Source organism: Cricetulus griseus, chromosome 6 (genome assembly GCF_003668045.3).
Source record: "Cricetulus griseus strain 17A/GY chromosome 6, alternate assembly CriGri-PICRH-1.0, whole genome shotgun sequence".
Classification (NCBI taxonomy): Eukaryota; Metazoa; Chordata; class Mammalia; order Rodentia; family Cricetidae; genus Cricetulus; species Cricetulus griseus.
Window position 1 is genome coordinate 116,675,455 of NC_048599.1, and position 26,698 is coordinate 116,702,152.

The window sequence follows — 26,698 nt, forward strand, 5'->3', positions numbered from 1 at the left end:
ATGTCTTTGCAAAGGCTTCTACAGCATCAGAACGGCAATGGCAACTTGGAGTACTATGTTGATTCTTCGTACAGCTCCTACTCCACACTCACAGGCCCGCTCACAATGGAAGACAGCAGAAGGGTTCAAATGCTGGCAGATACTGTGGCTACTTTGCCTCGGGGACGGAAGCAGGTATGAATGCCCTTCTGTCTAGAATGTTCACGCTTGTCTAACTACTGCTGAAAGTGGTACTTGCTCCTTCCTGCATGGCTCCATAAATTCCTTGACTCCTGGCTTCACTCCTCATCCTTAATAGGCATTTTGGTTCTTATTCAAGACAGAATTCTTTTCTCCCATGAGAACAACCTCTGCCTAGGAAGTCAATTTACTTAGGAGTTAATGACTGAGAGAGAACATGTGAGGAAGAAGGTGACAGGCCCCACAGAGATAGAGTAGCAGTCCAGAGATGGAAAAAGTCACTTTTTTTTTAAAGTAAGACATAAGTATTTCTTTTTAATTTAAGGATGTGCTCAAGTTAATGAAGCAGTTGAGCACAGGCTTTTGCCCTCAGTGTCTCTGTTGACTCTCTCCGTTCTCATCTCACCTCCAGGCCTTGGTAGTCCTATTAGTTTCCAATCAAGAGAAGACATCTCCTGGAACACAAAGGTTGTCAACTAAGTTGTGCACTGACTCAACCAGAGGATGTTGGGAAGTAAGGCTTATGGGGGGAGATAAATGTTGGGTGGAGACCCAGCTTGGCTTCTCAGTAGCTGTGGCATCTTGAGCAAGTTGCCAGCCACCCTCACATTATGTCCTTTAAAAAAAGAAGCTGTTGCATAAAATTGCATTCATTTGATGAAGCAACAACAGAAACATCATTCTTGAATTCTCTGTTCCTTAAGTAAGGAAATGTTCAGGGTAGTAGGCACTCAGTAAAGGCTGTTTAGAAATTTTTATTGCATAAAATTTCTTTAGAGATGAACACCCACTTAGACAAATCTATGTGTATACGAATTTCTTGTGAATTTTTGGTCTTTAATTAGCCATATACCCCCGTATATTTTGATCATATAAATTGCTATAAGGATTACTGTGTATACTTGGACTTATATACAACAGTTGTGCACAAGAAGTTGAGAGGTGACTGAGAGCATGAGAGTATAGCTCTGTGGCCTGCATTCTTGTGTGCATCATGTTCTCCTCAGAATGCTTTTAACTTCAGCATTACAGCATCCCAGCTCAGAGGAGAGGCCGGTTCTTCTTTCAGTGATGTGGTGAACCAATTCCTTGGCATCTTACTCAGTGAAGAAGATGATGGAATTATTTGTCAAGATTTGGTTATCACTGTCAATCCAAAGTCTCATGATACAAAGTTTGATGAACATCTGCATCCATTTATCATCAAATATCAAACATCTTTACTCAGATTCCAGATAGAGAACAGTCCATTTTTGTTTCTATTTGCCATGAAGCTGTTAAACCAAATTCTGTTATTTGTTTAGCCTATGATTCGCTCTCTGGGTACATTACTTATCAAGAAAGCAACTTGTTAATTTTGCATCAAGGGTGAGATCTTTCCACATCTCCTTTTCAGTTCAGGCATTACATCATCCTTGACCCTTGCAAGGTAAAAAAAAATCAAGGATGTGTTTCCTTCCTGGAGGATTCCAGTTTAGGGAGAGAATAAACAGGTATTATACAGCAGATATGTAACAAGTTTCTGCAAACCATCCTGCAGTCTGTGTAAGCAAGAAACTCTCTAAGGTTGAGGCATAGACTCTTGGGCCTTGGGCCTTGGGGGCATGTTTGCATAGTCACATAGTGCTTGGTGTGTCAGGAAGATCTAGTGTCCCTGTGAGAGGACAGAGGAGAGAGAGGTGAGAGGAGAGAGGAGAGACAGGCTTGTGTGTAAACTGAAAAGGCGGTGCAGTTGACTGTTGCTATCCATGTTGGTTCTAAAACCACCCCCCATGAAAATCAAAGACCACAGATGCAGGAGTCCCTGATATAAAGTGGAAGCCAATTTGCATATAAACTACTAGTATCAGGGCTCCTACCTAAGTCAATATCATTAGCTGTATGAATAGCTGTCACATTATATCATTTGGAGAATGATGGCAGTAAAGAAACATAATACATGTTCAGTACAGATGCAGTGTTTTGTTTCTGTGGAGTATTTTCATCTGCAGTTGGTTGCATGAATGGATGCAAAGAGCTGACTATGATTGGACCAGCATCCAGAGCCACTGAATAGGCTTGAGATGTTGTGGATTTTAGGAACTTCATTCTAAAAAGTGGCATGTTGATGGAAGGGCTTTTACAATAGTTGGAGAAAGAGGGAAGGAAGCAATGGAGAGGAAAGGTAAAGACTTGGTAATCAATGGAACCAAAAACCGATGAGGCATATCTGGCTTTTAAGCCTGAGTGAAGATAGTATGAATTGGAGAAGGACAACCAGTAGCATTGGGTGATTATTTGAGGGAATCATAAGAGGGATTTCGGCATATAAAAATGTGTGAGCACACAGACTTCCTATACGAGAAACTTATGTACATGCACCTCTGTATTTCTTCTCTTTTCCTTCTTGTATTCTTTAACACACTGTGTCATATAGTTCACCTATTCTCAAACCTTTTCTTGGCCTGGTGGTGGTGGTGTACACCTCTAATCTCAGCACCTGAGAGGCAGAGGCTGTTGGATTTCTGAGTCATGGCCAGCCTGCTCTACAGAGTGAGTTCCAGGACATCCTGGACCACACAGAGAAACTCTGTCTCAGAATTTTAAAAACTAACAAAACCCTTTTTCTAAACCAAACATTTGGAGCATGCCCTGGTGGTTCTACATAATCACTGTCAGTGATATGCAGGTATATACGCCAAGATTTTATGATTTTCCACCTGGACATTTACTTATTAGCTAATATTAATGAGCAATTAAAATTTAATTAGCAAACAATCGTTATTTTTAATTGTTTTCTTAGAAAAGCAAGCAAACAACATTAGCAACCACAAAACCCCAACCCTCTGGCACTGACTGAACTGTCTGCTTCAGGATTCCTGTGAAGTAATAGTAGCAGCAGCGGCAGGTGTTCCTCTGTCTGCTGTTATTTTCAACAGTTTGAGGGCTGACGTCAACATTCATACTTCTTGTTATTGTGGCTTTGGTTTCTGCAAAGCTATATCTGGCTAGCTTCTAGCTTCAGCTTCAGCTTCAGCTTCAGAATCCACAGGGTGTTTGCATTCAGAACTACTTAAAAATAGATTTCTGTGTGTGCGTATTATTTCAGTACCTGCATTGGTGGGAAGTGCCAGACACACCAGTGATGCTTCTAATTTTGAACATAGTTTTTTGGGGCAAAGTCCCTGCAATATAAAACCCTGAAGGAGGTTGATAGAAGAGAAGGGAAGTCTTGCAAGCATTCCATGTCCCAGGGGTAGAAATTGTGCCTGGCTGGATGAAGGTGGCTCTTGCCTAGTTTGGCAGTGAGAACCAGTAGTCTGGCACACAGGTGTGAAGTTCGACTATGAATTAGACCCAAACTGTCATTGTCTAATTTTTGAGTGGTGAAATTATAGCTAAATAGGAACCTTGTAGAAAGCTGGTTTCACATACAATTTCAGTTAGGGATGGTGCTAAATGCTTGTAGTGAGAATAATTATGGCTTGGTTTCCATCCATAGGGACATTCTTTGTACATCTGCCAGAATCTTATTAGACAGCATCAATATCACAGTGTTATGCTGGGGCTAATCCCCAACCATTCTTCTTTAAAAAGAGGTGTGGGGCTGTAATCAGACCTTCCATGGAAGCTGGAACATGGTATTCACCTCCCATAAGGGTATTATAAGTTGAGCTGTTGACTTGAAGTTCATTCTTCTGTTGTGTCTTTGGAAAGTTTGATGGTTTGTTCTATAATAATGCTCTGACTTTCAAAAGATGGGGAGAGATGTATGCATGAAAAAGTTTGGAATAAAAGTGAGATAGGCAGGGGATTGGAAAGAGCCAAGGACATAATTCGAAACAAAGTATTAGAAGAAAAAAGCACCCCTCTGAGTCTGTACCATCTCCTAACCACACCCACAACTTTTGCAGGAAATGAGTACACAGAGCCAGGACAAGAACACAAGTCTGCCTTCGAAGCAAAAGTGCCTTCTGTGTTGGTCTCTGAGCTGCTCTGAGGAGGGTTCACCATCAAGCCATGTTTCCGATTTCCTCTCTGTTTTGCACACTGACAGCTGCTGTGTTTGGTCTTGATTTCCCACTAAAGAAAGACCTGCGAATCACTGCATAGCTGGGGACATTGTGTGTAGAATATTAATGCCTTGTCTTTTAAATCATCTCCCTGAAAGCAGAGGAACCTTCCTAAGATCAGCCCCAGACATCACTAGACTTCTGGCTAGGAAGAAGCTAAGAAGTCTCGTTTGCTGTAGTTAGAGCCGAATGTGTGGCTTTCAAGCCTGCCAAAACACTAAAGCTAGACTTCTCATATTAGATGATGTGTAATAAAAGACAGCTGTTGCCAGCATATGCTGTGATTTGCACACCAGTTCTCCATTCATGATTTCTTTTTTGTGTGTGTGCCATCACTACAACTCAGAAAGACTTTGGCTAGGAGGGCAGTCTGTCTGGGCAACACCTACTCCAAGGCCACATCTTCAAATAGGACTGATGCATGCTAGAGAGAGGCAGCATCTAGCTCAGAAGACGCTTGATGAGGCCTTAGGAACACTCCAAGTAAGTAACAGGCAGTTTTGCAGGTGAGCAAGGCAGAGCCTTGAGAGTTTCTTTTTATATCATCACTTGGACAGCTCAGATCAAAACCAGGGAGACTCTGTGTCAAGATGTTGCTGGCCACCCCACCACCAGAGAGTTTGATGGTAGCTAAAGTATTTAAATTGCTCTGTATTTATATGTTCCCTGTTTACCATCTCTTTACCAGTCCAGAAGGAAACGAATTTCTAACCTGATTTTGTCTGAACATTTTGTGTCACTAATAACCCAAACATATCAGCCACGAGAGTTTTCCTCATTAGTTCTTAGCCAGCAAGCTACACAGAACTGATACAAGGAGAGATGTGAGGAACAATCTCTTCTGTATGGAGAAGTCTGATCTAGTTGGTGTGCTTAAAATATTTTAGATTTGAATCTATTCAAAATAACCTGTCACTTAAAAGGCAGGTTGAGGAAATCCTAAGGTCCCTATCAATTATATGGATATGGGTCTAAGATAGTGGCATTTAACATTGTAGTAGTCAGACATTTTATGAATTCTTGCCAATTGGTTAATTCTTGAGGATTGATTAATTCTTGTTAACATTTGTTTATTTAGCCTTAGATATTAAAATGCCACTATTTTACTTTGATTCTCTTAGCTCTCTTTCTACTACTTGATGGTTTTCTAAAAAATCCTTCTACATGTTTGAGACTTTCCTATATTTTAAAAATTGTCTTTGAATTTTTCCCATGAAACTTTAATTTAATGAAGGACAAACTTAAAGAAGATCTTAGCAAATCCTATTGAACTTGAATATTTTACTTGGGGTCTCTCACCATCATTCAGTCACAGATGGCACTGAGGCTCAGTTCTGTCTGTCTGGTTTACTATTTTTAAAGTTACACTCTACTCTAGGCCTCGTGGGAAGCACCAGGGTGGAAAGTAAAACCAGTGTATTTCCCCAGAGTCCCAAAGCATACAGATGGTTAACTGAAGAAGCGAAGCATTTGATCAAATATGCTCCTCATATAGATGTGTACATATGGACACACATAAACCTCCATGTGGATGGCAATGGGAGGGATATGATAAACCATAATAGCAACAGCAATGTTTAACAAACACATACCCTTTAATTGTGATTAGAGTTAACAGAATTAAATAAAGCTGAATTAAGTATTTGACAATCTGAATGAAGGGTGAAATCCAAGGAGATAGCAATAATGAAAACAGATCAAGAAAAATGAACACACTGTAAGGGTGAGATGCTTGCATGAGTTTTACTCCCATTCACTGGGATGCAGTCTTCTGATGTAACTGAAAAGTTCCCATTCTTGTTAATCTCTCTCTGTCTCTGTCTCTGTCTCTGTCTCTGTCTCTGTGTGTGTGTGTGTGTGTGTGTGTGTGTGTATGTGTGTGTGCTCACAAGTGTGTAGGCATGTACATTAAATACTTTAGACACAAAATCAGGTTATGACAGACTACTCAAATTGCTATAGGTATCCTATAAGTAGTTCTTATAAATCATGATTAGAAAGTTATTATAAGCCTACAGAATAATTTGGGGTCTGAGCCTTCTGCTTATGAATCCAGGTATAGTTGACAAAGAAGACAATGTAGTTGTTACACAAAGTTTGTGGGATGACATCATCTCTCTATTATATATAGTGACTGGTGGCTGAATTCTTAACACCAAGGCATTCCAGAAAATTTGTGAAATTGTTGGCATTTGGTACCTGACAATTTGAATTTATGGTAATGCAAGCTTCTGTGGAACTTGTCCTGTGTGCATTAATTTCTCCTATGTATTTTCTGTGTGTGGTTTTTATCCTCACATTATTTTTATTTATCTATATCAACTGCCTTGATTTACTGTTTTACTTATTTGCTTATAAATGACAATTACATTGTGTTAGCAGTTAAATGCCATGGCCTATAGGCTGGAGAGATGGCTCAGCATTAAGAGCATGTGCTGCCCTGGTAGAGGTCCTGGAATCAGTTTCTGGTACTCTCGTGGAAGCTCATGACAGGCAGCCCTTAATTCCACTTCCAAGGATCTGCTGGGTCCTTCTACATACACAAACACCAGTCATGCACAGAGTACACACATACATCCAGACAAAATATTCATATATATAAAATAAAAATAAACAATTATTTTAAAAATATTATGGCTTAATTAGGTACACAATGTTATGTTTTGAGTTCCTAGAACAATATTTAGGAACAGACTAATTAATAATTAGCATCTACTAAATATTTATTAAGCAAACGAAATCAAAACTAAAACTCGTCATAGTCCCTTAAAACAAAGGTCTTCCCTTTTGCTGACTTTCTCTCTTTGTAAGAATTTGGGTATGTCCCAGAAGCTTATGATTATATCACTTTTCCCAAAATGTGCAGGCGAGTTAATGTGATGTTGTTTATAGCATTATGAGGTTTCTTTGCTTCTTGGCAGGAAATCTCACTACAGTCTTCCAAAACTATTATGAAAATAAATCATAATCAAAAGTGGGGTTTTGAGTACCTCCCTCTTTTTTTCTGAATTTTTTCTTATTTTCTATCCCAATTATTTGTGTGTGCGTGTGCGTGTGTGCGTGCGTGCGAGTAATACTATGCATTAAGAAGTCAGAAGACAAATTGCAGGAGTTGGTTCTCCCCTCCCACCAATCAAACCTATATGGTGAGGCCTGTGAGCATCTCTACACACTAAGCCATTTTGCCAGTGCCTCGAACCATATTTCTGCACATAGCTCATTCTTTGTAGATTATCTTAGCCTGGTAAAAAAAGAGTAGCATGTTAAACTGTTATAGTAAATATAAGCATTTCACAAGCAGCTAAAGAAAATATGGACTGTGTGGTTTTCATGCCATTTTATGAGTGGGTGTTTCAGTATGGCTGCAAATTGCTAAAGCACATTTTGAGAGGTTAACACAAACATGAGTTAGACAAAGCAATTATTGGAAGCTCGGAGTTCTGCTATAGAGAGTGAACATTCTCCTTGCACAGTATCTTACTATCTGAGCTTCTCCTCATCTCAACAGAACCTCTGGGAGTCCCTTTTCTCCCAGACTCTCTTTTGCTGTTATGAGACACTGGACATTACTAATCTTATCTATGAGTTTTCCAGGATGATGATGAAGAACAAAGTCCTTTGTGACCCAGAACAGTTGCGAATGCATCTTAAAGACCTTGAGATAACTGTATGCTTTTTTGTATTTTTCAGCTTGCTTTGGCCAGATCGAGTTCTCTAGGTGACTTTTCCTGGTCTCAAAGGTAGGAGATTTTTCCTTCCTTCCTTCCTTCTTTCCTTCCTTCCTTCCTTCCTTCCTTCCTTCCTTCCTTCCTCCCTCCCTTCCTTTTCTTCCACTCTCCCTCCTTTCCTCCCTTGCTTCCCTTTTCTTTTTTATGAAGTCTCTGTCCAAGATATTTAGGACTGTAAGTGCTCCAGTATGTGTGCATGTCCACAAACATGCACAACCACACATGTGCACACACAGGCACACAAACACACAAGAATGTACATACATACTCCTAACTACAATTACAGAAATGAAAGCGAGTTTTCATTGTAACAGTAATTGTTAATGCCAAATACATGCCAAATATGATAATTTGTTATTTATGCAGTTTAATTTTTTTTCTTACAGAAAGCTTGTTACTGTGGAAAAGCAGGACAATGGAGCATTTGGATTTGAAATTCAGGTGGGCAGTTTGTAACCATTCTAGATTTCCAAAGAAAAAACAGACACTAATTACATCATCATATTTGCAAAGAACAATGAGGTTAGGATAGGGTGAGATTGAAGACGGACACTGGACTTTATTTAGTGTGTGGCTGCTTTTCAGTATGTTAAGTACTTTAGGGAGAGAAAACATTGAGACTTCTGTTTCTATAGAGATGCACTTTGCTCCTTGTGACAAGTTACTTCAGTCTTCAGGATAGGCCCAGACATAGACGTCTGATACTTCAGGACCTTAAAAAAAGAAAACAAAAGACATTTTACAGAAATTTATTTTCATATAATTATATCCTCATACTGTATGTATATCAGATTCTAATACTTGAGCTGGGCATGGTGGTTCATGGCTTTAAATTCACCCAGCACATGAGAGGCAGAGGCAGGAAGGGAGTCCCAGGCTAGCTAGCACTACATTGTGAGGCACTGTTTCAAAAAATAAAAAGGAAAATAAAAATAAATACCAATTGATGGCATATTTGTGTTTATAAAATCCACATATGTCATAACAGAGACTAAACATTTCTTATTGGGTATAACAAGAAATCGGAACTTTGACACACACACACACACACACTGATTGTAAGATAATAGCACTTTATTACTTGAAAACCACTGGTGGGGAGTTTTTGCCGATATTCATAGGTTTCAATGTGGCTGTCCAAGAATTTCATTTATTTGTTGCCTGTCTTTTTTATGATTACATTTGTGAATATGGTGGATGGAGTCAAGTGGACTACAGTCTAATTAAGTGCCTTGGTTGGTAGTAGCAACCCATGTCTCCATTTTTCCATATCATTTCTGCATTTCTTTTCCATCTGCTTTGCATAATCGTATTTTTATGCTATATGTCAGATTTTAGATCTTAGCTCCTGTGAGTGCGGCTTTCAGAAAACTTTGGTGTGATATCAACCCCATAAAAGGAAGCTTAGTGTATATTTTACAACAGGAGCAGGAAGCTGCTATGTTAAACATGTTCTATGAGTAAAGAAACAACATGGAGTAAACAAGGAAGTAGTGGGAGAAGGGTTTCTGCTTTCTGAGCTCCCTACTTTAAATTTACCTGAGGCATAATTTTCTTCAAAAGATGGGCCAAATCACATGAGCCATTTGTCTTTGTCTTATGGAATCCTGCATGAGATACTGCATGTCTATCACTGCCTCGTCAAGGATGCCCAGTGGTAGCAAACTGGAAACAGGGTCCTCAGTGCCTGCCCATCTTGTTTTCCCATTCTGGTGGGAAACATATGACTGCTTCCTTCTGTTTCTCTCACCACAATTGTGTGTGTAGAACCAAAGTCAACATCATCATTACTGGACAACAGGCCACAGAGAGATGAGACCTCAGGAGCTCAATGAGACCTGATGGTTCAACCTCTGAGCTACGGCACACACATGATACCTCAGAAGTCAACAGTTTGCGGGAGTATCTTGGCAATTTCTTGCCAAGTCAGCAGAAACACATGGATTGGAGTTGTGGGTGGGAGACAGGGAATATTATTTGACCAAGTAATCTTTTCTGAGCCTTCATGGATTTTGCCTTTCTATCTCTGATTCCCAAATCTTCAGCTATATAAATCAAAGTGTTTCCCCTGCGCTTTGCATACATTGACACCTGGGAAAGAAGGTCGGGTCTCCCTGTTGATGAGGATTGCTAGAACAGTGATTTCTCAAAGGTGTATCAGTTCAGTCTTTGTCTCTGTAGCACATGAATGAGATTGGCTTCCATTTCTTGAAGGAGCTCAGCTGTGGTGTGGTTGAGGACAGGAAACTCTCAAAAAGGCTTCTGATAGAGGAGGGGCCTGTGTTATAGGCTACTTAAAGCTGCTCTACTTTTCAAAAAGTGGGTTCTAAATGCATTATGGTTGAGTAAAAAAAAAATCTCTCAGCATTTAACAGAGCCAAGTGGTTAGCTCTGAAAGAGATCTGCATGCAACTGATTATGGTGTCTCAGACATTGGTTTCTCTAGAAGGAAGCAATACTCTCATGTGGCTTAATTTGTAGTAATCAGATCTTTAAAAGACAACTCAAAACACTGAATTTCTAGATGGAATTCTACCCCACAATTCAAATGCATTAAATAGGAAAGCATGCTTGCTTGAAGTTATGGGAGTGCTATATGTAGCAAATGTTTCCTTAGTATTTTTATACATTTTGAAGCAAAAACTGAAAACATCAACAATAAAACCCAGTACTACTGAACTATTTATGTGAAACCAAGACACCTGGGTAAGCATGTCTCTTTTTATTTATTTGGATGACTGAGGAACTGGTGGGAGTTCATTGCAGGAGGGGTCTTGTGCACTCGGAAATGAAACTGATCGGGCCAATTAGAGTACTTAGAACAAACACAGGACAGACTGTAATTTGCAGAACTGATTTACTATAACTAGTGTTGGCCTGTCTCCCTATGGGACATTTTGTATCTCATACTCTCTTCCAATGCCTACTTAGCCTGCATGGCCCACAAGGATCTTTTTCTTTGCACGTGGCTACCATTGTTTAATCATGTTGAGAAACAAGAAACTTATTTTTTTCTTAATAAATACACAGTGATAGTGTCAGGTGGTCTCTCGGGCTTGAAAATAGACCATGTTGAGATACTTGCATCCCACTTTCTTTTTCATGCCAGATGTATTTTTATGAATGGAATTGGCTGCCAATTATCTGCTGGAATTACAAAATTGGTACCTTCAGTTCAGTGTACAGTGAGGAAAGCTTTTCAACAGTTGTCCTTTGCACTTACCTATTGTGTCACTTAATGCTGCTGGCATGAGTTTATGTTTTAATAAATATTTGTTGACTTTTTTGAAAAGTTACTATGTTATCCACTTACATTTTATAGACCTACAGACTCCAGAACCAGAACATCTGTTCCTCGGAAATTTGCACCATGATCTGCAAAGTACAGGAAGACAGCCCAGCTCACTGTGCAGGCCTGCAAGCTGGTAATGTAGCTCTGCTCATGCTAGAAGCCATTTAAATAGCAAGAAGCTCTTTGATAGTGAAGGTTAGGAAGCAGTTGCTGCTTTGAATTTTCTTGAGTGACACTATGGTTGGAACGTGCTTGTTTGTCTTCATTTCCATGTCAGGAGGCTTTGTTTAAATAACTAATAAAACACTTGTTTTTCTTGGCATCTCCCAGGTGACATCCTTGCAAATATCAATGGTGTGAGCACAGAAGGCTTTACCCACAAACAAGTGGTTGACCTGATCCGATCATCAGGAAATCTGCTAACGTAAATATCCACTTAGTTGCTGTGGGGTTTCAAAGATATTTTGGTGTCTAAGAATGCCTTAGGGGTGAGTGAATAGGCTATTTGTCTGTGACTGACATGAAGGGGGCAGCATATACAGCTTTGGGACGGGCACAGACAGTATTACGGGTTCCTGTTGTTTCTCTAGGTACCATGCATCGTGAATATATTGTCAACGTCTGAAGTCAGGGAATGTCACTAGACAAAGGTGATTTCTAGAAGGGACATAATTTACTAATGTATTTTTAATATCTGATTCAAGAAAATAGGAACATATTTCTTTGGACCAAGAGAAATTGGTCCCATTTCCAAGGTTCATAAATCTTTCAGCTATAACACCTTTTTTATCTCTCATATTTCTCAAGCCTCTTGATTTTCCAGTTACTGTTCCATATAGAATAATGAAAAACTGTTTCCTTAACTTTTCCCACCTTGGAATGTACATAGTAACATGTACTAATGTTCAGCTTATCAGAATGGCACTGGTCTTCCCAGCTGCTCAATGGGATTAATTTAGATTAATCTTTGAAATTGATCTTAAAAATCTGAAGGTGATATAGCTACAGGAACACCCATTGCTATTCACAGCATCATAACTACCTGAGAAAATAGACAGCATTCAACTTGCTTTTATTTGTTCCCAAGAACCCAATAAGATATTAATAAGCAGCTATAATCAAATGTATTATTGCATTAAAATCATATACACTGAGCAAATATTAAGTTTTTATCTCTGTGTATATTCTAGAGGCAAAAATAAAGAATGAAGAACTCTAAAAATTTCTAAGAAAAGCCTGAAATTTTAAAATTGAAGTTATTGGTAACCACTATAAGAAAGGAGAATAGTGCAACACTGGAGAACACTGAATAAGAAAAGGGCCAGGAGAGATTCAGTATTCAATGTGCTCCACTCTGGGGATGTATGATTAGCGCTGAGACTAAACAGAGGGACGAAATGGTCATATGAACTCCTGGTAGGAACATGTTGGTAAAGAACGATGTCTTTGAGCTTTGGAAGTGGATTTGGCAAACCCCGAGGACAAGTGAAATTGGTGGCTGGGGGATTAGAGAGAAAGTATGAGTGATGAAGTCACAGTTGACCAAGCATCAGAACTTGAGATGCATTGCTGTGCCAGTTATTTAGATTTTATTCGGAGTTAGGTCATTTCAACATTACCTAATTCATTTTTTTCATAGCCTCTTTTTAAGCCTGAGTTTATTCCTTTAAGTACAGGAAGTGCCTGAGGTAAGGAGGGGTTAGTTGTGCTCAGCTGAGTAGTGGGTGACAACAGAATCTAACCTGCATGGATGTCAGATTTGCTCTTGCCAGTTACAGCTGCTCATCGTGAGCTACCAGTAGACTCCACTAAATTCTTCACTGATACTTCAAAGAAAGTTTGGGATGGATGTGTTGAGGCAGTTTTAAAGATGACTGATGATGGTAGAGCTGAACCCCATCCTCTTAGTTTTAGTTCTTAAGAGCATTCAGGAGGCAGAGGCAGGCAGATCTCTGTGAGTTCAAGACCAGCCTGGTCTACAAGACCTAGTTCCAGGACAGCCTCCAAAGCCACAGAGAAACCCTGTCTCAGAAAAACCAAAAAAAAAAAAAAAAAAAAAGTTAGGAAAGCTCGTCCCTCAAAGAAACCCAGAACCAGATAGACAAAATGCTATTGGTTAGAGTCAGAAAAATATGTCCCACAGATAAAGCAAGAAGGCAAGAAGACCACAGATAGATAAAGTTAGAGATAGTTCTTAGAAATAAACAGATTGGGAGAATGTAAGATCGTGTGAACAAATCCTGAAGGAAGGGCCCATCTCCACACATCCCTTGCTTAGATAGGCTAGAACAAGGCCGAGAGTCTTACGCAGCTTTCTAATGATTCTATTGTCCACAAAGCAGAGAGTATCTCCACTAGCAATCAGACAGTATTTGTACTATCATCTTATTATGTTGGGTCTGATTCTGGAAGAATAGAGGAAAAGTAGTTCACACATAGTGCTCTTACCACGTCTTTAAATTTTCTCAAACTTCCATGAATATAATTACAATTTAGCAGTCAAAAGGAATTAGAACAAATACTTTAAAATGCTTAAGAGTGTGATCCAAAGGTGAAATTAGCTACTGTACTTGGATGATTTGTAGCCAAAACAACAGTGAAAACAAACCACCTCCAGGGAGAACAAGGTTCCTATTTTTAGGAAATCTTTGGTGTAGGACAAGAAGAATGTTGTTAAACTGATAATTCTAGGACAGCCATTTGTAAACTAAAGATTTTGAGATGAAAAGGTCATATGAGGTTGCAGAAAAATTTCCCTGTTTCAACACTTTGAGCCCTCTATAGTGAAAGTCCTGAATACTATTTTTGTTGAGATACTGTTTGGCTCATAGTAGATGACCAGTGAATATTCACCAAATGACTGAGATTATTCAGCCAGTTCAGGTAAGAATAGATTCTGGTGGAGTGTAACCACCATTAGCACATAGTGTCTTCTAGAAAAGTTATAGTTTGTAAATTAGCCAGGATCTTTCCATATACTCTTTGTCAGACAATTTATCATCCCCTTTTCTCTCTCCCAGGGTTGTTGGGAATTTGGCTTAGGTCCATACACTCAAGTATCCACACTCCATGTGGAGAGCCTTAGGAAAAGTGCATTTCTAGTACAGTCTGCCCTTCGCATGCAGTGCTTCATAAGGATGGGACCTCTTGGAAGGCATAGATCTGCTATTTACCCCCACCTTTCCCTTCTCTTCAAGCAGGATAGAGACTCTTAATGGAGCAATGATTCACAGGAGAGCAGAGCTTGAAGCAAAGCTGCAGGCTTTAAAGGTAATTTGATTTAACACAGCACATTATTTCTCATCCTTGAATGTGTGAGGAGTAGAATAATGATCTATCTGAGGAACTGAGGTAGCCCTTGAAGGGGAAATGTCAGGATGCATCTAAACTACTGACTCGTCAAGGGCCACAAAATTACTTCTGCAGGAGTATCTAAGACTGTGAATATGTGTAAATCACCCTCTTCCTTCCTCATTCAGAGTCTATGAGGCTCAGATGCCAGCAGGGAAGGCATCTTCAGGGACGGCAACTTACCTGAAGAAGGATTTCATTGATGCACCTGTGATCACTCTTGATTTACATTTTGTTAAGGAGGAAAAAAGGAGCCCTGAGTGCTGGCAGGCCCATCACTTTTGCTTTCCCAGTGTCCTTTGCGTCCTTTCTTCCCAAACCATTCTGAAAATGGACTATTTACCACCAACCCTGTGGCTGTCCTTGAATCTGCCTCCACTGGCAAACACACTACTGGCTTGGAAGGAAAGAAAAAGGTCACAGGTTACAGTGCCTAATGTAGGATGCTCAATGAAAATTCCCTAGCATGACTCTTTGAAGGTTTTCAAAATATCAGTTCTCTAAGTTGGTGAGCCTTCCAAGTTATGAACTCCAGACACTCAGAGTCAGTCAAAGATGCTCCTGACTCCTCCCAGGTCCTAACTGGCCACCTGATCCTAGTACTACCCCCGTAGGACAATGGAGCAGCCTACGCAGAGATGGCTTGGCTACAACCAAGCTATTTACTTTTACTTTGTTAAAATCTGCATCCCTTAGTTTTTCTCATGAAGCAGTACACTTATTAGTGGTAGATTTCAAGGGAACAGTTCACTGTATTTATAGTTTACCTAGAATCTTTCCTTTATACCATGAATTCACTAGCAAACTTCATTAATATTGGTTTTGACATTCTTGCAGTAGTGTCCATCCCCATGAATCTTAAGATCAATTAAAAAAATCATTGAAGAATCCTCTCTGCTCAGATTTTGATAGGAATTAAATTTTAGAGTAGAATACATGAGAACAATTAAAATCTTTATGGCTTTCATTTTTCCTACTTTGAATATAAGTTTTCCCATTTTTATTTTATACTTAATATACTCCAGAGTAATTTCCTTCATGCATTTTCAAATGTATTCTCGAGGTAATAAAAGGTAATCCTTTGATGTTTATCTTTAGTTCAATTATTCGATTAATTTACTTTTCTTCTCATATAGCATTGGCTAGGATCGTCAATATATTATAAAGTATTGTATTATTCTTCACTTTAAAGAATGGCTTCTATCATTTTTATTGCATTTTTAGAGAGGTAGTAAGTAATTTATGCTATATTTAGGTTTATTAAACTTCCAAAATTTAATTTGTTTTTGTAAACAGCAAATACTCTTGCTGAACATCTTCTTTCAAATGTTTAGTCCTCGGTATTTTGTTTTAAAAAAACGTATATGATAAATAGACTCTTGATTTTATGTCTTGTTACATAAAATAATGCATTATTATTTCTTGGGATGCAGTGCTTACTTGAGTAAAGCACTACTAAATGCTTTTCAGCAATTTATAACTCTTCGAACATAATTTTAACAAAATTTCTGTAATTTTAATGTACATAATTACCTAGTTTTAACTACTAGTGTGCGTGCCTTTCAGTATCACTGCTCTCTTCTAGACTATAAGTAGGACCTTAATATACTTTGAATATATACTTAAGAACACATCTTCTCATTATTTACTTTAGAGCATTTCATCAATTATCATTTTGTGAGATTTTATTATGAATAGCTTGAAGTGAAAACATAAACCAATATGTCTCATTGGTGAGCTTTCATTGCTCCTTCATTTTACTCTTGCAAATTATTTTATTAAATTATGACCATTTGATCTCTCCAGAAATGTTCTTATATTTCTCTGCTACACTTGAAGAACTGGTTTCTAGGTGATTGAAACTATTCTAGGTTAATGAGGTCTAAGTTTTGTCTCCTCAGTTCTTTGAAAACGTTTGAAATATTTGTTTATAAATGACTCCCTAAACATTGATCAGTTGTCAGTCATCTACATTAAAATTTTTTCTTTTTCATATTGAAGTCTTTAATTCATTTAGAAATATTATTTGCATATACTACACAGTATGGAATAATTTGATTTTTTCCATATGCACAGGAAGTTCTCCCAATATAATGAATTTTTATATTTTGCTTTTTTCCTCAATTGAATTGCTGTAGAACTTATATTTTAAAATAATTTTCATGTAAGGCCATATTTACTCACATATTCTCCATTGTGGTCTACTGGTTAATTTATCTTTTATATCTAACTCAGTTTGTTATAAATTGTGATATCTAATTGGACAATGTTAGTCTGTTGATCATCTGTCAAATTGTCAAGTTCCATGAGTAAATGATACAGGTTTAATTGACATTTCATTTTATATAGATAAGTCGGTGCCAAGAATATTAAATATTACATGGTATTTCATTTTTTGTTTATAGTTTATTGTCTTAGTTAGGATTTTTATTGCAGTGAAAATATACCATGATCACAGCAACTCTTATAAAGGAAAACATTTAATTGGAGTGGCTTACAGTTTCAGGGGTTTAGTTCATTATCAACATGATGGACATGATGGCATATGGGCAGGCATGGTGCTGGAGAAGAAGCTGAGAGATCAACATCTTGATCCACAGCCAACGGGAAGTGAACTATTATCCACACTGGACATAGCTTGAGTATAGGAGACCTCAAAGTCTGCTACCATAGTGACATACTTCCTCCAAAAAGGTCATACCTATTCCACTAAAGCCATACTTCTAGTAGTGCCAGTCCCTAAAAGTGTATGGGGCCCGATTACATTTAAACTACCACAGGTATCTTTTTTTAATTATTTACTTATTTTATATCCAAGTCACAGTTTCCCCACTTTTCTCCTCCTATTCTCACCCTAACCCCCACCAAGTTATCTTAACAGTTTTACTATTTTCCATGCATCTTTCATAAAATCTGATAATTTCACACATATAGGTCATATAGTCATTTGTTGTATTATCCTTTCTACCTTATAATTATTATTTTTGTTTTATTTTATTTTGTTTTGTCTTGTTTTTTGAGACAGGGTTTCTCTGTAGCTTTGGAGGCTGTCCTGGAACTAGTTCTTGTAGACCAGCTGGTCTCGAACTCACAGAGATCCACCTGAGTCGGCCTTCCATGTGCTGGGATTAAAGGCGTGTGCCACCACTTTATAATTTTATTTATTATGGGTTTCTTTTATAAAGGTAAAATTTTATGGCTAATGTATAGGTATAAATCAATCATTTTTATGCTGTGGCTAATAATCAAGCACTTTGTTAGACCCTATAGTCTCCCTTAAGTTGTTTGTATATTATTTGGTGTGCTCTGTAAGGATAATAATTGTACAAAATGGAACTGGTTCCTTTTTTTCTCTGCTCTATTTTCTTGGGCTAAGATTTGCTTAAGATAAGGGAAACAATCATAGGCACCCTTATTTTGTCCTTTAAGGTGATTCTTCCAGATCTTACACTTTAGGAATGAGATCTGTTGATGAATACAGTTCAGGTTCAAGAATGTTCCATCTAAACAACATTTTTATGATGCTTATGTATTAAATTTTATTCAATACTTTTTCATGCATCTAATAAGAAATTATTTTCAAGGATTTATTAAAAATATCTGTCTGTATGGTGAATGGTGCTAAGTATTTTTTCTAATGTAAAAGTACCATTTATTTTTGAACATAAATCCAACATGGTTACCTTGAGATTCACAACTATTTTATGTTCTTTTAGGCTTACTTTGCAGCAGTTGGTGAATTTTTAAAATAGCTCTGATTGATTATATTTTTATTTCTCAGGATCCTTTTTATGTTTCAGTGTTCAACTTACTAAGTGTATGATATGAGCAGGGTTGTTCCTCTTTTGTTCTCTGGTAGAATTTTTTTTAATAGCATCTGCATCATCAGGATTTGGGGTTCTTTCTGGAGGGAATACTTCCAAACCATGGTTTCAATTTCTTTATTATTAGTAAAACTACTCAAAGGTTCTTTCTAAATAACAGCTTTAGTGGGTTCTGTTTTGGTCAATGAAGTTTTTTAAATTTCAAATATTTGACAGGGCCTGATAAACTTTTATTCGTAACATTTAAACCTCTGCCATATTAAGATTTTTGTCCTCATTTTCATGTATTCTATATTCATGCTTTTTTCCCTCTTGACAATTTTCTCTAGAGTACTTTCAAATTATACTACCCTCTCACCTCTATGTGAGTATGTGTGTGTGTGTGTGTGTGTGTGTGTGTGTGTGTGTGTGTGTGTGTGTGTGTGTCTTTCTCTCCCTCCCTCTCTGGTCACGTTTGACTATAACTTAATTAGGTACAGACTCAATTCATACTGTTTAAAAGTTGGCACTGATCTTTATGTCTGCAGACATTTGACTCTAGCTCTGGGGAAACCATTTCATTGGATGCATTTTCCTTTTTACTTCCCCTATTCCCTTGTGGAGTTGTATTAGAAATGCATTAGGGTCTTTTGATTTGTCTTCCTTAACAATGACATCAGTAGCATCATTTTTATCTGTCTTCCATATAGAATGTGTTTTTCTAATTAGCTTTAAAGGTGATTTACACTATATTGACAAAATATTCCTTTTTATATCTATCTGATATCATTTCTGTCAACTTCTTTGTGCTAATAAACACTGACACTGATCCTATTTTTTTCATTTTTCTATCAGAATTTATAAATTCTGACTTGGTATCTGTTTTGGAGCCTGCCTGTTTCTTTTGCTCAGAGAGAATCCATGTCCTGAGTGGCATGCCTTTCTGTGGATGCTGTCAGGTTGAGTGTCAGCTTCTTCTTTTTCTCCATGAGATAGTTGTACAGTTCCCTCCATTCAGAGCTTCAAAGCTCCTCTTGCAGGGCCAGGTCTGGCAGCTTGACTGCCTCTCTCAGAGAGTAAAGGCACAGTCCATTTAAGATCATGAGGCCCTGCGGTGTTCCTGTCTCCCAAGATGTCAGCCTCCAGCTGCTAGCAGCTTTTGTCAGCCTCCTTTTCGTAGTACCTGGTGCTCAGCCAGGGGTCATCTGTCATGAAGGAAATTTGGCTGAGTTCATTGTGTTAAATAGACACACTGAATCCACATATTACCACAGAATCTAAATTCCTAGCTAACTTTTGATGCTTCTGCCTGACATATTTTGAAGTTCATTTCTGTTTAGCATCTTGCATTCATGTCTCTCATCCAGTCTTGCAATGATGAGACTTGTAGTTAGTCCCTCAAGGCAGAGATGACTGGACCTGACCTATAACTAAAGTCAGGCTGGCTTCCCCTCTGCACAATGACATTCATTTTGCATCCTATTTGCAAAGACTGGGTGGAGCCCCAATCTCTTCTCTGGAAGAAGTTGTCCCTTCTGAGTCACATTTTCAGGGATTTCCTTTATCTTAACCTATGCTTCAGATGCTTAGCACAAATAGTGAACTAGTTAAAAGACCTAGTTTTAAATGTATCTCTGATACCTACTAGTTCTATTATATACCTAGAGAAATATTTTGCTTCAGTGACATTTTATGTTCTGGCCTACAACAAAATTATGAAATTTAATGGCACATTATTTGTAAGAGCACAATGAAAAAGTTAGGTGCCAGGAGAAATGTTATTTATATTTACATAGAATGGAAAATACTAGGGACAAATCTGGAACCAACTCAACATGTGATAGATGAGGGTTGTTTTCAGGAAGCTGTTCCTTTGTATATCTATTCAATATTTTCCATCCATTCCTTCAGCTGCCATGTATGGGTCCAGTGACATAACGTGGTAGCATATGGTCAGATCCATGCGTGCTTTAACACTCATCTGGTAAAGAAAATTTAGATATGATTGAATGTATGATTGTAATGGCAGTGACACAGATAGAAACAACCCTGAGGATAATAGAAATCAGTTTCAGATTGAAAATAGTCACTCTGTTTGCTGTGTCTCTTCTTTATAATGGTGTTTTTTTTTTTTTTTTTTTTTGGTGTAAGTCATGGCACATTAAGATGACTAAGTTAGACAGGCAAACCAGCAATCTTAAAACCTTCTGTCACAAATATGAACATTTCAGAAAGCTCTGTCCATGTACTTTTGAAAACTAAATTCAGAAAGACAACATTTTTGTCTTTGTGTTTCTAGTTTTGACCAATAGCCCATCCTGTTCCTCTCCTCTGCTCTATTCTCTAGTAGGAGACAAATGTATTTAGCAAGGAAGACATGTGTAGGTACATACAGTAGCTCTGGCCGCACCTCAAGCCTCTGAGTCTGATCCTCACATAACTATAAACTTACGAAATGACAATCACAATGACTGATACAGCCAGCCTTCCTATGACTGCTGGTGAATGATATCACAGTTAGGAAAGAAAAGCCAATGAACCAAGCTAAGCATTTGCTGCTTTTGTTATTTGACAGCCAAAGAATTGCTTCAGATGCTTCTGTGAGCCAAACTAAGTGTTCTACAGACTGAGGAATGACCCCCTGCTCTGTGTACTCATTTAATGATGTTCTTGAGACTTTATTTTCTTCTCTTTCTCCCATTTCCTTTCAAATGTACATTTATAAGAATCTTTGTATTAGAATCATCATTTACTCCCTCCAGGTGGTGTACAAAGTACTTCTCTTTTCCAACTAGGCCGCATTCTTATGGATAAATGTCCTTGGCAAGTCTGAGCTGCAGTCACATGCTGGCCTTGCTATGGGGACCTAAAATAGCAAAGGCACAGGTGAAATGGGGAGGGCAGGAAACAGGAAGGAGAGTGAGCATGTTACACCTGCCTTTCCAGATGGCTTTGTCCCAGTTGGCTTTGACCTCCTTTGACCAGGCCAGGCCTTCTGTGCTTGTCTCCTCATTCTCATGATGGCCACTCTTTTCATTTTCCACAGCAGCCAAGAGAAGAGCTGTGAAGGCAGGGTATGGGCTGGGGATACAACTCAGTTGGTAGAGTGCTTGCATAGCATATTCCATGCCTTGGGATTTCTCCCTAGAGCCTCATAAGTGACATGGTGGGGCATGTACTTGGAAATTGAAAGTAGGAGTATCCAAAGTTCAATATCACCTTCAATTACATAGTAATATCAAGTTTCAAAGTTAACCTGGGCTACATGAGGTGACACCTCAAAACAAATCAGTTAGGGTGCTTAAGTGTGCTCTAGGTAGATGTCCAATAAAAGGTTTGTTTCGGAGCCCAGACATTGATTGATGATGGTATATACTAAGCATTGATTAACATTTAGTTGCTGCTCCAAACTTTTCATCTGTTAACTACTCAGTTTCTATTCCATGTTATCTATATCATTCATGTGGAAACAGCTAATAAGCACTTTCAAATGTAAGCAATCTAGCTCTATATTTTTGAAATGAAACTTCATCTGTTTTCTTCTTTGTGAAGAGAAGATTTGTTGGTCCTAAGAAATCAGTTTTCCTAATATCCTCTGTAATTCAGCAGAAGTCTGAAGAATGGCAGTGGCTGGCCATGCTGCTGGTCTCCACTGCCTTGCCTGTTTGGGATTTCCTAAGACTCAGAACTTTCCCCCCCATCTTTCTCACAGCAAACCTTGAAGAAAAAATGGGTGGAGTTCAGGTCTCTGCACTTACAGGAACAGCGACTGCTGCATGGTAAGCTCAATTTCCTGTCAGGAAACCACATTCTCATTGCACCCTCTCAGTATTTTTACCTCCAAATATTTTAAGATGATCACTATTACGGTAAATGTCTTGTTAGCACCAATGAAAGACACTAGTCTGTATTTTGCTGCGATGAACACTGGGTGACCTGTGTGTTTGGAGGAGGGTGTGTCAAATTACACTCCCTTCTCCACACACAGTGCATAATCATATAAAAACATGTATGGACACACTTGCCATAGGTGATCATCAACAATTGCAGAAGAGCTGACGATAACATCACCTGCTATTTCTATCTACCACACCAGCCAATGAATTAGATTTCTAGAAATGATTCTGGCTGAGGCTATTCAAACTGGCGTGGCTGGATCCTTTATAGGTAGCATGCAAACCATTTACCAAATTGTATTGGTTACATTTATACAGAAAATCTCAGGACCAAGACAGGCATATAACAGTATTATGATGGTAAGCAGTGATTGCTGTCTACACATTTAGAGCAATGAGTTGATTCTAGTCAGCCAGCTTGCTCTTTGCTGTGTTACTTGAGGAAGTGGGCATCTCTTTTGGGAGGTCGGTTGTGGCAGTGTCCTGCTATATAGCCCTACATAGCCTGGTGATCACTATGCAGCCCAAGGTAGCATCCTCAAGCTTCTGTCTCCCAAGCACTGAAATTCCATGCGTGGCCCTTCATAGCTAGGAGGAAAGAAGTCCATGCACAAATAATGTGCTGATGTCACTAGCTGTTTGGGCTGGAATGTAGGTCATCTCTTCTTTAGGTAATACTCTGCTCTAACTCTATTTAGCATCTGGAATATTTGTTCAAACAGTAACTACCTTGCAGAAAAAGCTGCCATTTAAAAATCACCTAAAACTGATTCATAGAACCATACAAACTGTATCTGGTCATGGATGTCATGTGATACATTGTGATGTGATGTGGACATTATACAATGTTTAAGTCAAGATTGACTAGCTCCTCAGACATTTATCTGTTTTTGGTAGTAAAGGCTCTTAAAATATCTTCCTTGTAGCTTTTGGAAGTTTAGTTTCTTGTTTGGTATAGTCACCCTACCATGTGAAGCACACTGGATGTCCCACTCGTAACTAATTGTAATTAGGGCCCATGGATCATAGTTTCCATGAACCTCTCCACTTTCTGTCCCTGCCAAGCCTCTGGTAACAACATTCCACTTTCAACAACTGTTAGACCAGCAAACATTTTCAGATAGTGCATGAATTGAGATCCTTTCATATTTGTGTTTTTGTACTTGGGCTCCTTCATTTAACACAACAATCTCCAAGCCCATACTAACACAAATAAAGAAATTTCTTCCTTTTTTTCATGAGTAAATGGTATTCCACTCTGTATTACTGTATTTTCACCCTCCATTTGTCAGTTGGCAGGTGTCTTTGTAGAGCTCATGCTTTGACATCTGTGAATAGTGATAATCTGAGCATGAATGTGCAGGTTTTGTTGATACACTCATCCTGTTTTCTTAATGCTAGTAACATTACTGGATGATATGATATGGCAGGTGTGTGTGTGTGTGTGTGTGTGTGTGTGTGTGTGTGTGTGTCTGTCTGTCTGTCTGTCTGTCTGTGTGTGTGGTCTTTACACTATTCTCCATGGTAGATTAAATGTTGGAGGGTTGTTTCTTTTCCCACATCTTCACCACTAATTTTGATTTTGTGTCCTTTTGGTATAAGCATCCTTACGGGAGTGTAGTGAGTCACTTGTGCTTACCAGATAATTAATGACACCAGACATTTTTCATATATCTGTTGGCCAATTTGATGTTGCCTTTTTAAAAAAGATTTATTATTTTTTTTATTTTATTTATTGTGTATACAGCATTCAGCCTTGGACACCAGAAGAGGGCACCAGATCTCATTATAGATGGTTGTGAGCCAATATATGGTTGCTGGGAATCGAACTCAGGACTTCTGGAAGAGCAGTCAGTGCTCTGAACCTCTGAACCATCTCTCCAGCCCTTGATGTCTCCTTTTAACAATTATCTATCCAAGTATATTCTTCTTTGTATCTTAGAGTCTTTTATTTTTCTGTTTTCTGGGGTTCCTTATAAACACTAAGGCATCATTTAGACACTGATAACACTGTAGAGATTTGATATGCATTTTTTTACAAGACTAGTTTGAAACTTGTAAGAGTTACTTCTCTCTATAAAATTATTTATTTATACTGTCTCTGTGTGTTTGTACTCACACACATGTTTTGTGCCACAGAGGATATATGTGAAGGTCAGGGGACAACTTGCAAGAGTCAGTTCTCTCCTTCTACTCTTCTATTAACCGTATGGGTTCCAGGAATTGACCTCAGGTTATCAGGATGGCCTACTTTTCCTTTTTTATGATTTTTTTTAACTTTTGTTGTTGTCATTTTGGGAGAGGGTTTTGCTATGGCAAAAGTCTCTTTCCTCACCGTTCTGATGCTAGTTCACATTACAGGACTTTATTATCATGCTTGGGTCTATCAGACTACATTGTGAGGAATCAGAAGGTTATTTTTTTAAAATAGAGAGTGACAAAGACTTCCTTAAAGCCTTGTTGTTCAACTTCCTGGTTTTCATAGATATGGGTATTGCAGAAGCCTTTGCCCCAACTACTGATAGTTCCCAAGCAACCCCAGTGTGTACAGTTTCCACATATATAGGAACAGTATGAAATAGACCTAATATCAAAAGCACACTGTTGCACATTTTTGAGAGTGTCCATTCATCTGCTTTCTATAGAACTAGAAGAAGCTCCCAGAACATGAGGGTCCATAAAGCAGTTGCTCTTCCATTCAGATTTATCAGCTCATTGTAAGATGAGACCAAGCAGGCTGTAGTAGCAGAAAGGAAAGTACTGTGCATGCTGGCTGCACATGGCCTCATAGATCAAATGGAGTAAGAGAGGTATCTCTTTTCCATGTTGCCAAGCAAAGACACAGGAGAGCAAAGATGACTAACACGGGACACCCTGTGGAGGGCTTGACATCTCACACTCTCAGTTATGCTTTTCTGAGCACACTAGCTGACCGAGTGATGAGAAGCTGGTGGGGCAGGAGAGAACATGACTCATCACTCAGTTTGGGGAACCCATTTGTGGGTTATGAAGCATTGATGGAAAAACTTGGCCAAGCAAATAGAACTCTGTTTTCGGTGGTACATGCTTGAGGACAGAGATGCTTCCTAGGCTCAGCACCATTCTAGAATTCCCAGCCATTCCAGTAGGAAATTGGGAATATTGAGGCTGAAAGGTATAGTTGACTTCATAAGCCTTTTATAAGCACATGGTCTGATTTGTAACTGGTTTTTTACATACACTTTAAATGACTTGATAATAAGCTTAAGATTCTTTCAAGACAGCTAATAAGAGTCAGAGGAGCATTTCTCTGAGCATTTATTTCGACCCCACTTCTTTGAGCGTTTTCACAAAAGTTTCCAGGGTTACACAATTTAAGAAATTAGCACCTGGAGGTTCATAGAGTCACACTGTCATAGTGTCAGTTGGGTTGAACTGATTTCATACCTGCTATCTGCCACTAAATCAGCTTACAGAAATAGAAGTTTTACTTGGCTCAGAGTTTGGAGATTTCAGTCCATTAGGCATGGACCTGTGGTGGCATATCATGGTACATCATGGCTGAAGCACTCAATAAAATAAAAGAGCTCTGTTGGTGGCTGGAGAGTCAGGTGAAAGAAAGTACCAGGACACAGAAGTTGTAATCCAAGAAAGACCATGTCCCCAGTGACCTAAATCCTCCCAGGAGACAGACCTTTCAGTTTTCACCATCTCCCACCAACGCATAATAAGTCTCTTGGAGCACATTCCACATCCAAGGTATGCACATGAAATATCTTGTTTAAATTTGGATGCTAGTTTGGGAAACTCTTCTAACCGTATGTGTGCTAGTGAAAACTCAGGCCAAAGTATTTGGCCTTCTCCTCTTGTATTCTTTAAAGACGGGTTTGCTTTCCTGTAGGGACTAGTGGTCACTTCCATCCCACAATAGACTCTTCTCTGTATTGTAGGAGATGCTGCTAACTCCCCAAACTTGGAAAACATGGACCTGGATGAGTTGTCCTTGTTTGGAAATCTGCTGGGGCCTGGCCCAGCCCTCCTGGACCGGAACCGATTGTCCAGTGAGAGCAGCTGTAAAAGCCGGTTGAGCTCTGTGACCATGGACAGTGAGGACGGCTACAGGACAAGTGTGTCTGAGGACTCCAGCCGGGGCGCCTTCAGCCGACAGACCAGCACCGATGATGAGTGCTTTCTCTCTAAGGATGGAGATGACATTCTGAGGAATGCTGCTTCCAGGAGAAACCGGAGCATCAGTGTCACTAGCAATGGATCCTTATCCCCCTTGTGGGAGGGCAATTACTCAAGCATGTTTGGGACTTTACCCCGGAAAAGCAGACGGGGAAGTGTCCGGAAGCAGATTTTGAAATTCATCCCTGGCCTTCATCGTGCAGTGGAAGAGGAAGAGAGTCGCTTCTGA

The 26,698-nt window shown here is 38.9% G+C and overlaps 1 protein-coding gene across 1 annotated transcript; it reads left to right on the forward strand.

The window, feature by feature from the left end:
- On the forward strand, window positions 1-26,698 carry Cytip (cytohesin 1 interacting protein). Its single transcript, XM_027420400.2, has 8 exons — window positions 1-174; window positions 7,923-7,972; window positions 8,347-8,401; window positions 11,283-11,385; window positions 11,583-11,676; window positions 14,453-14,522; window positions 22,119-22,185; window positions 26,232-26,698. The coding sequence occupies exons 1-8, from the start codon at window positions 1-3 to the stop codon at window positions 26,696-26,698; spliced, it is 1,080 nt and encodes a 359-aa protein (XP_027276201.1).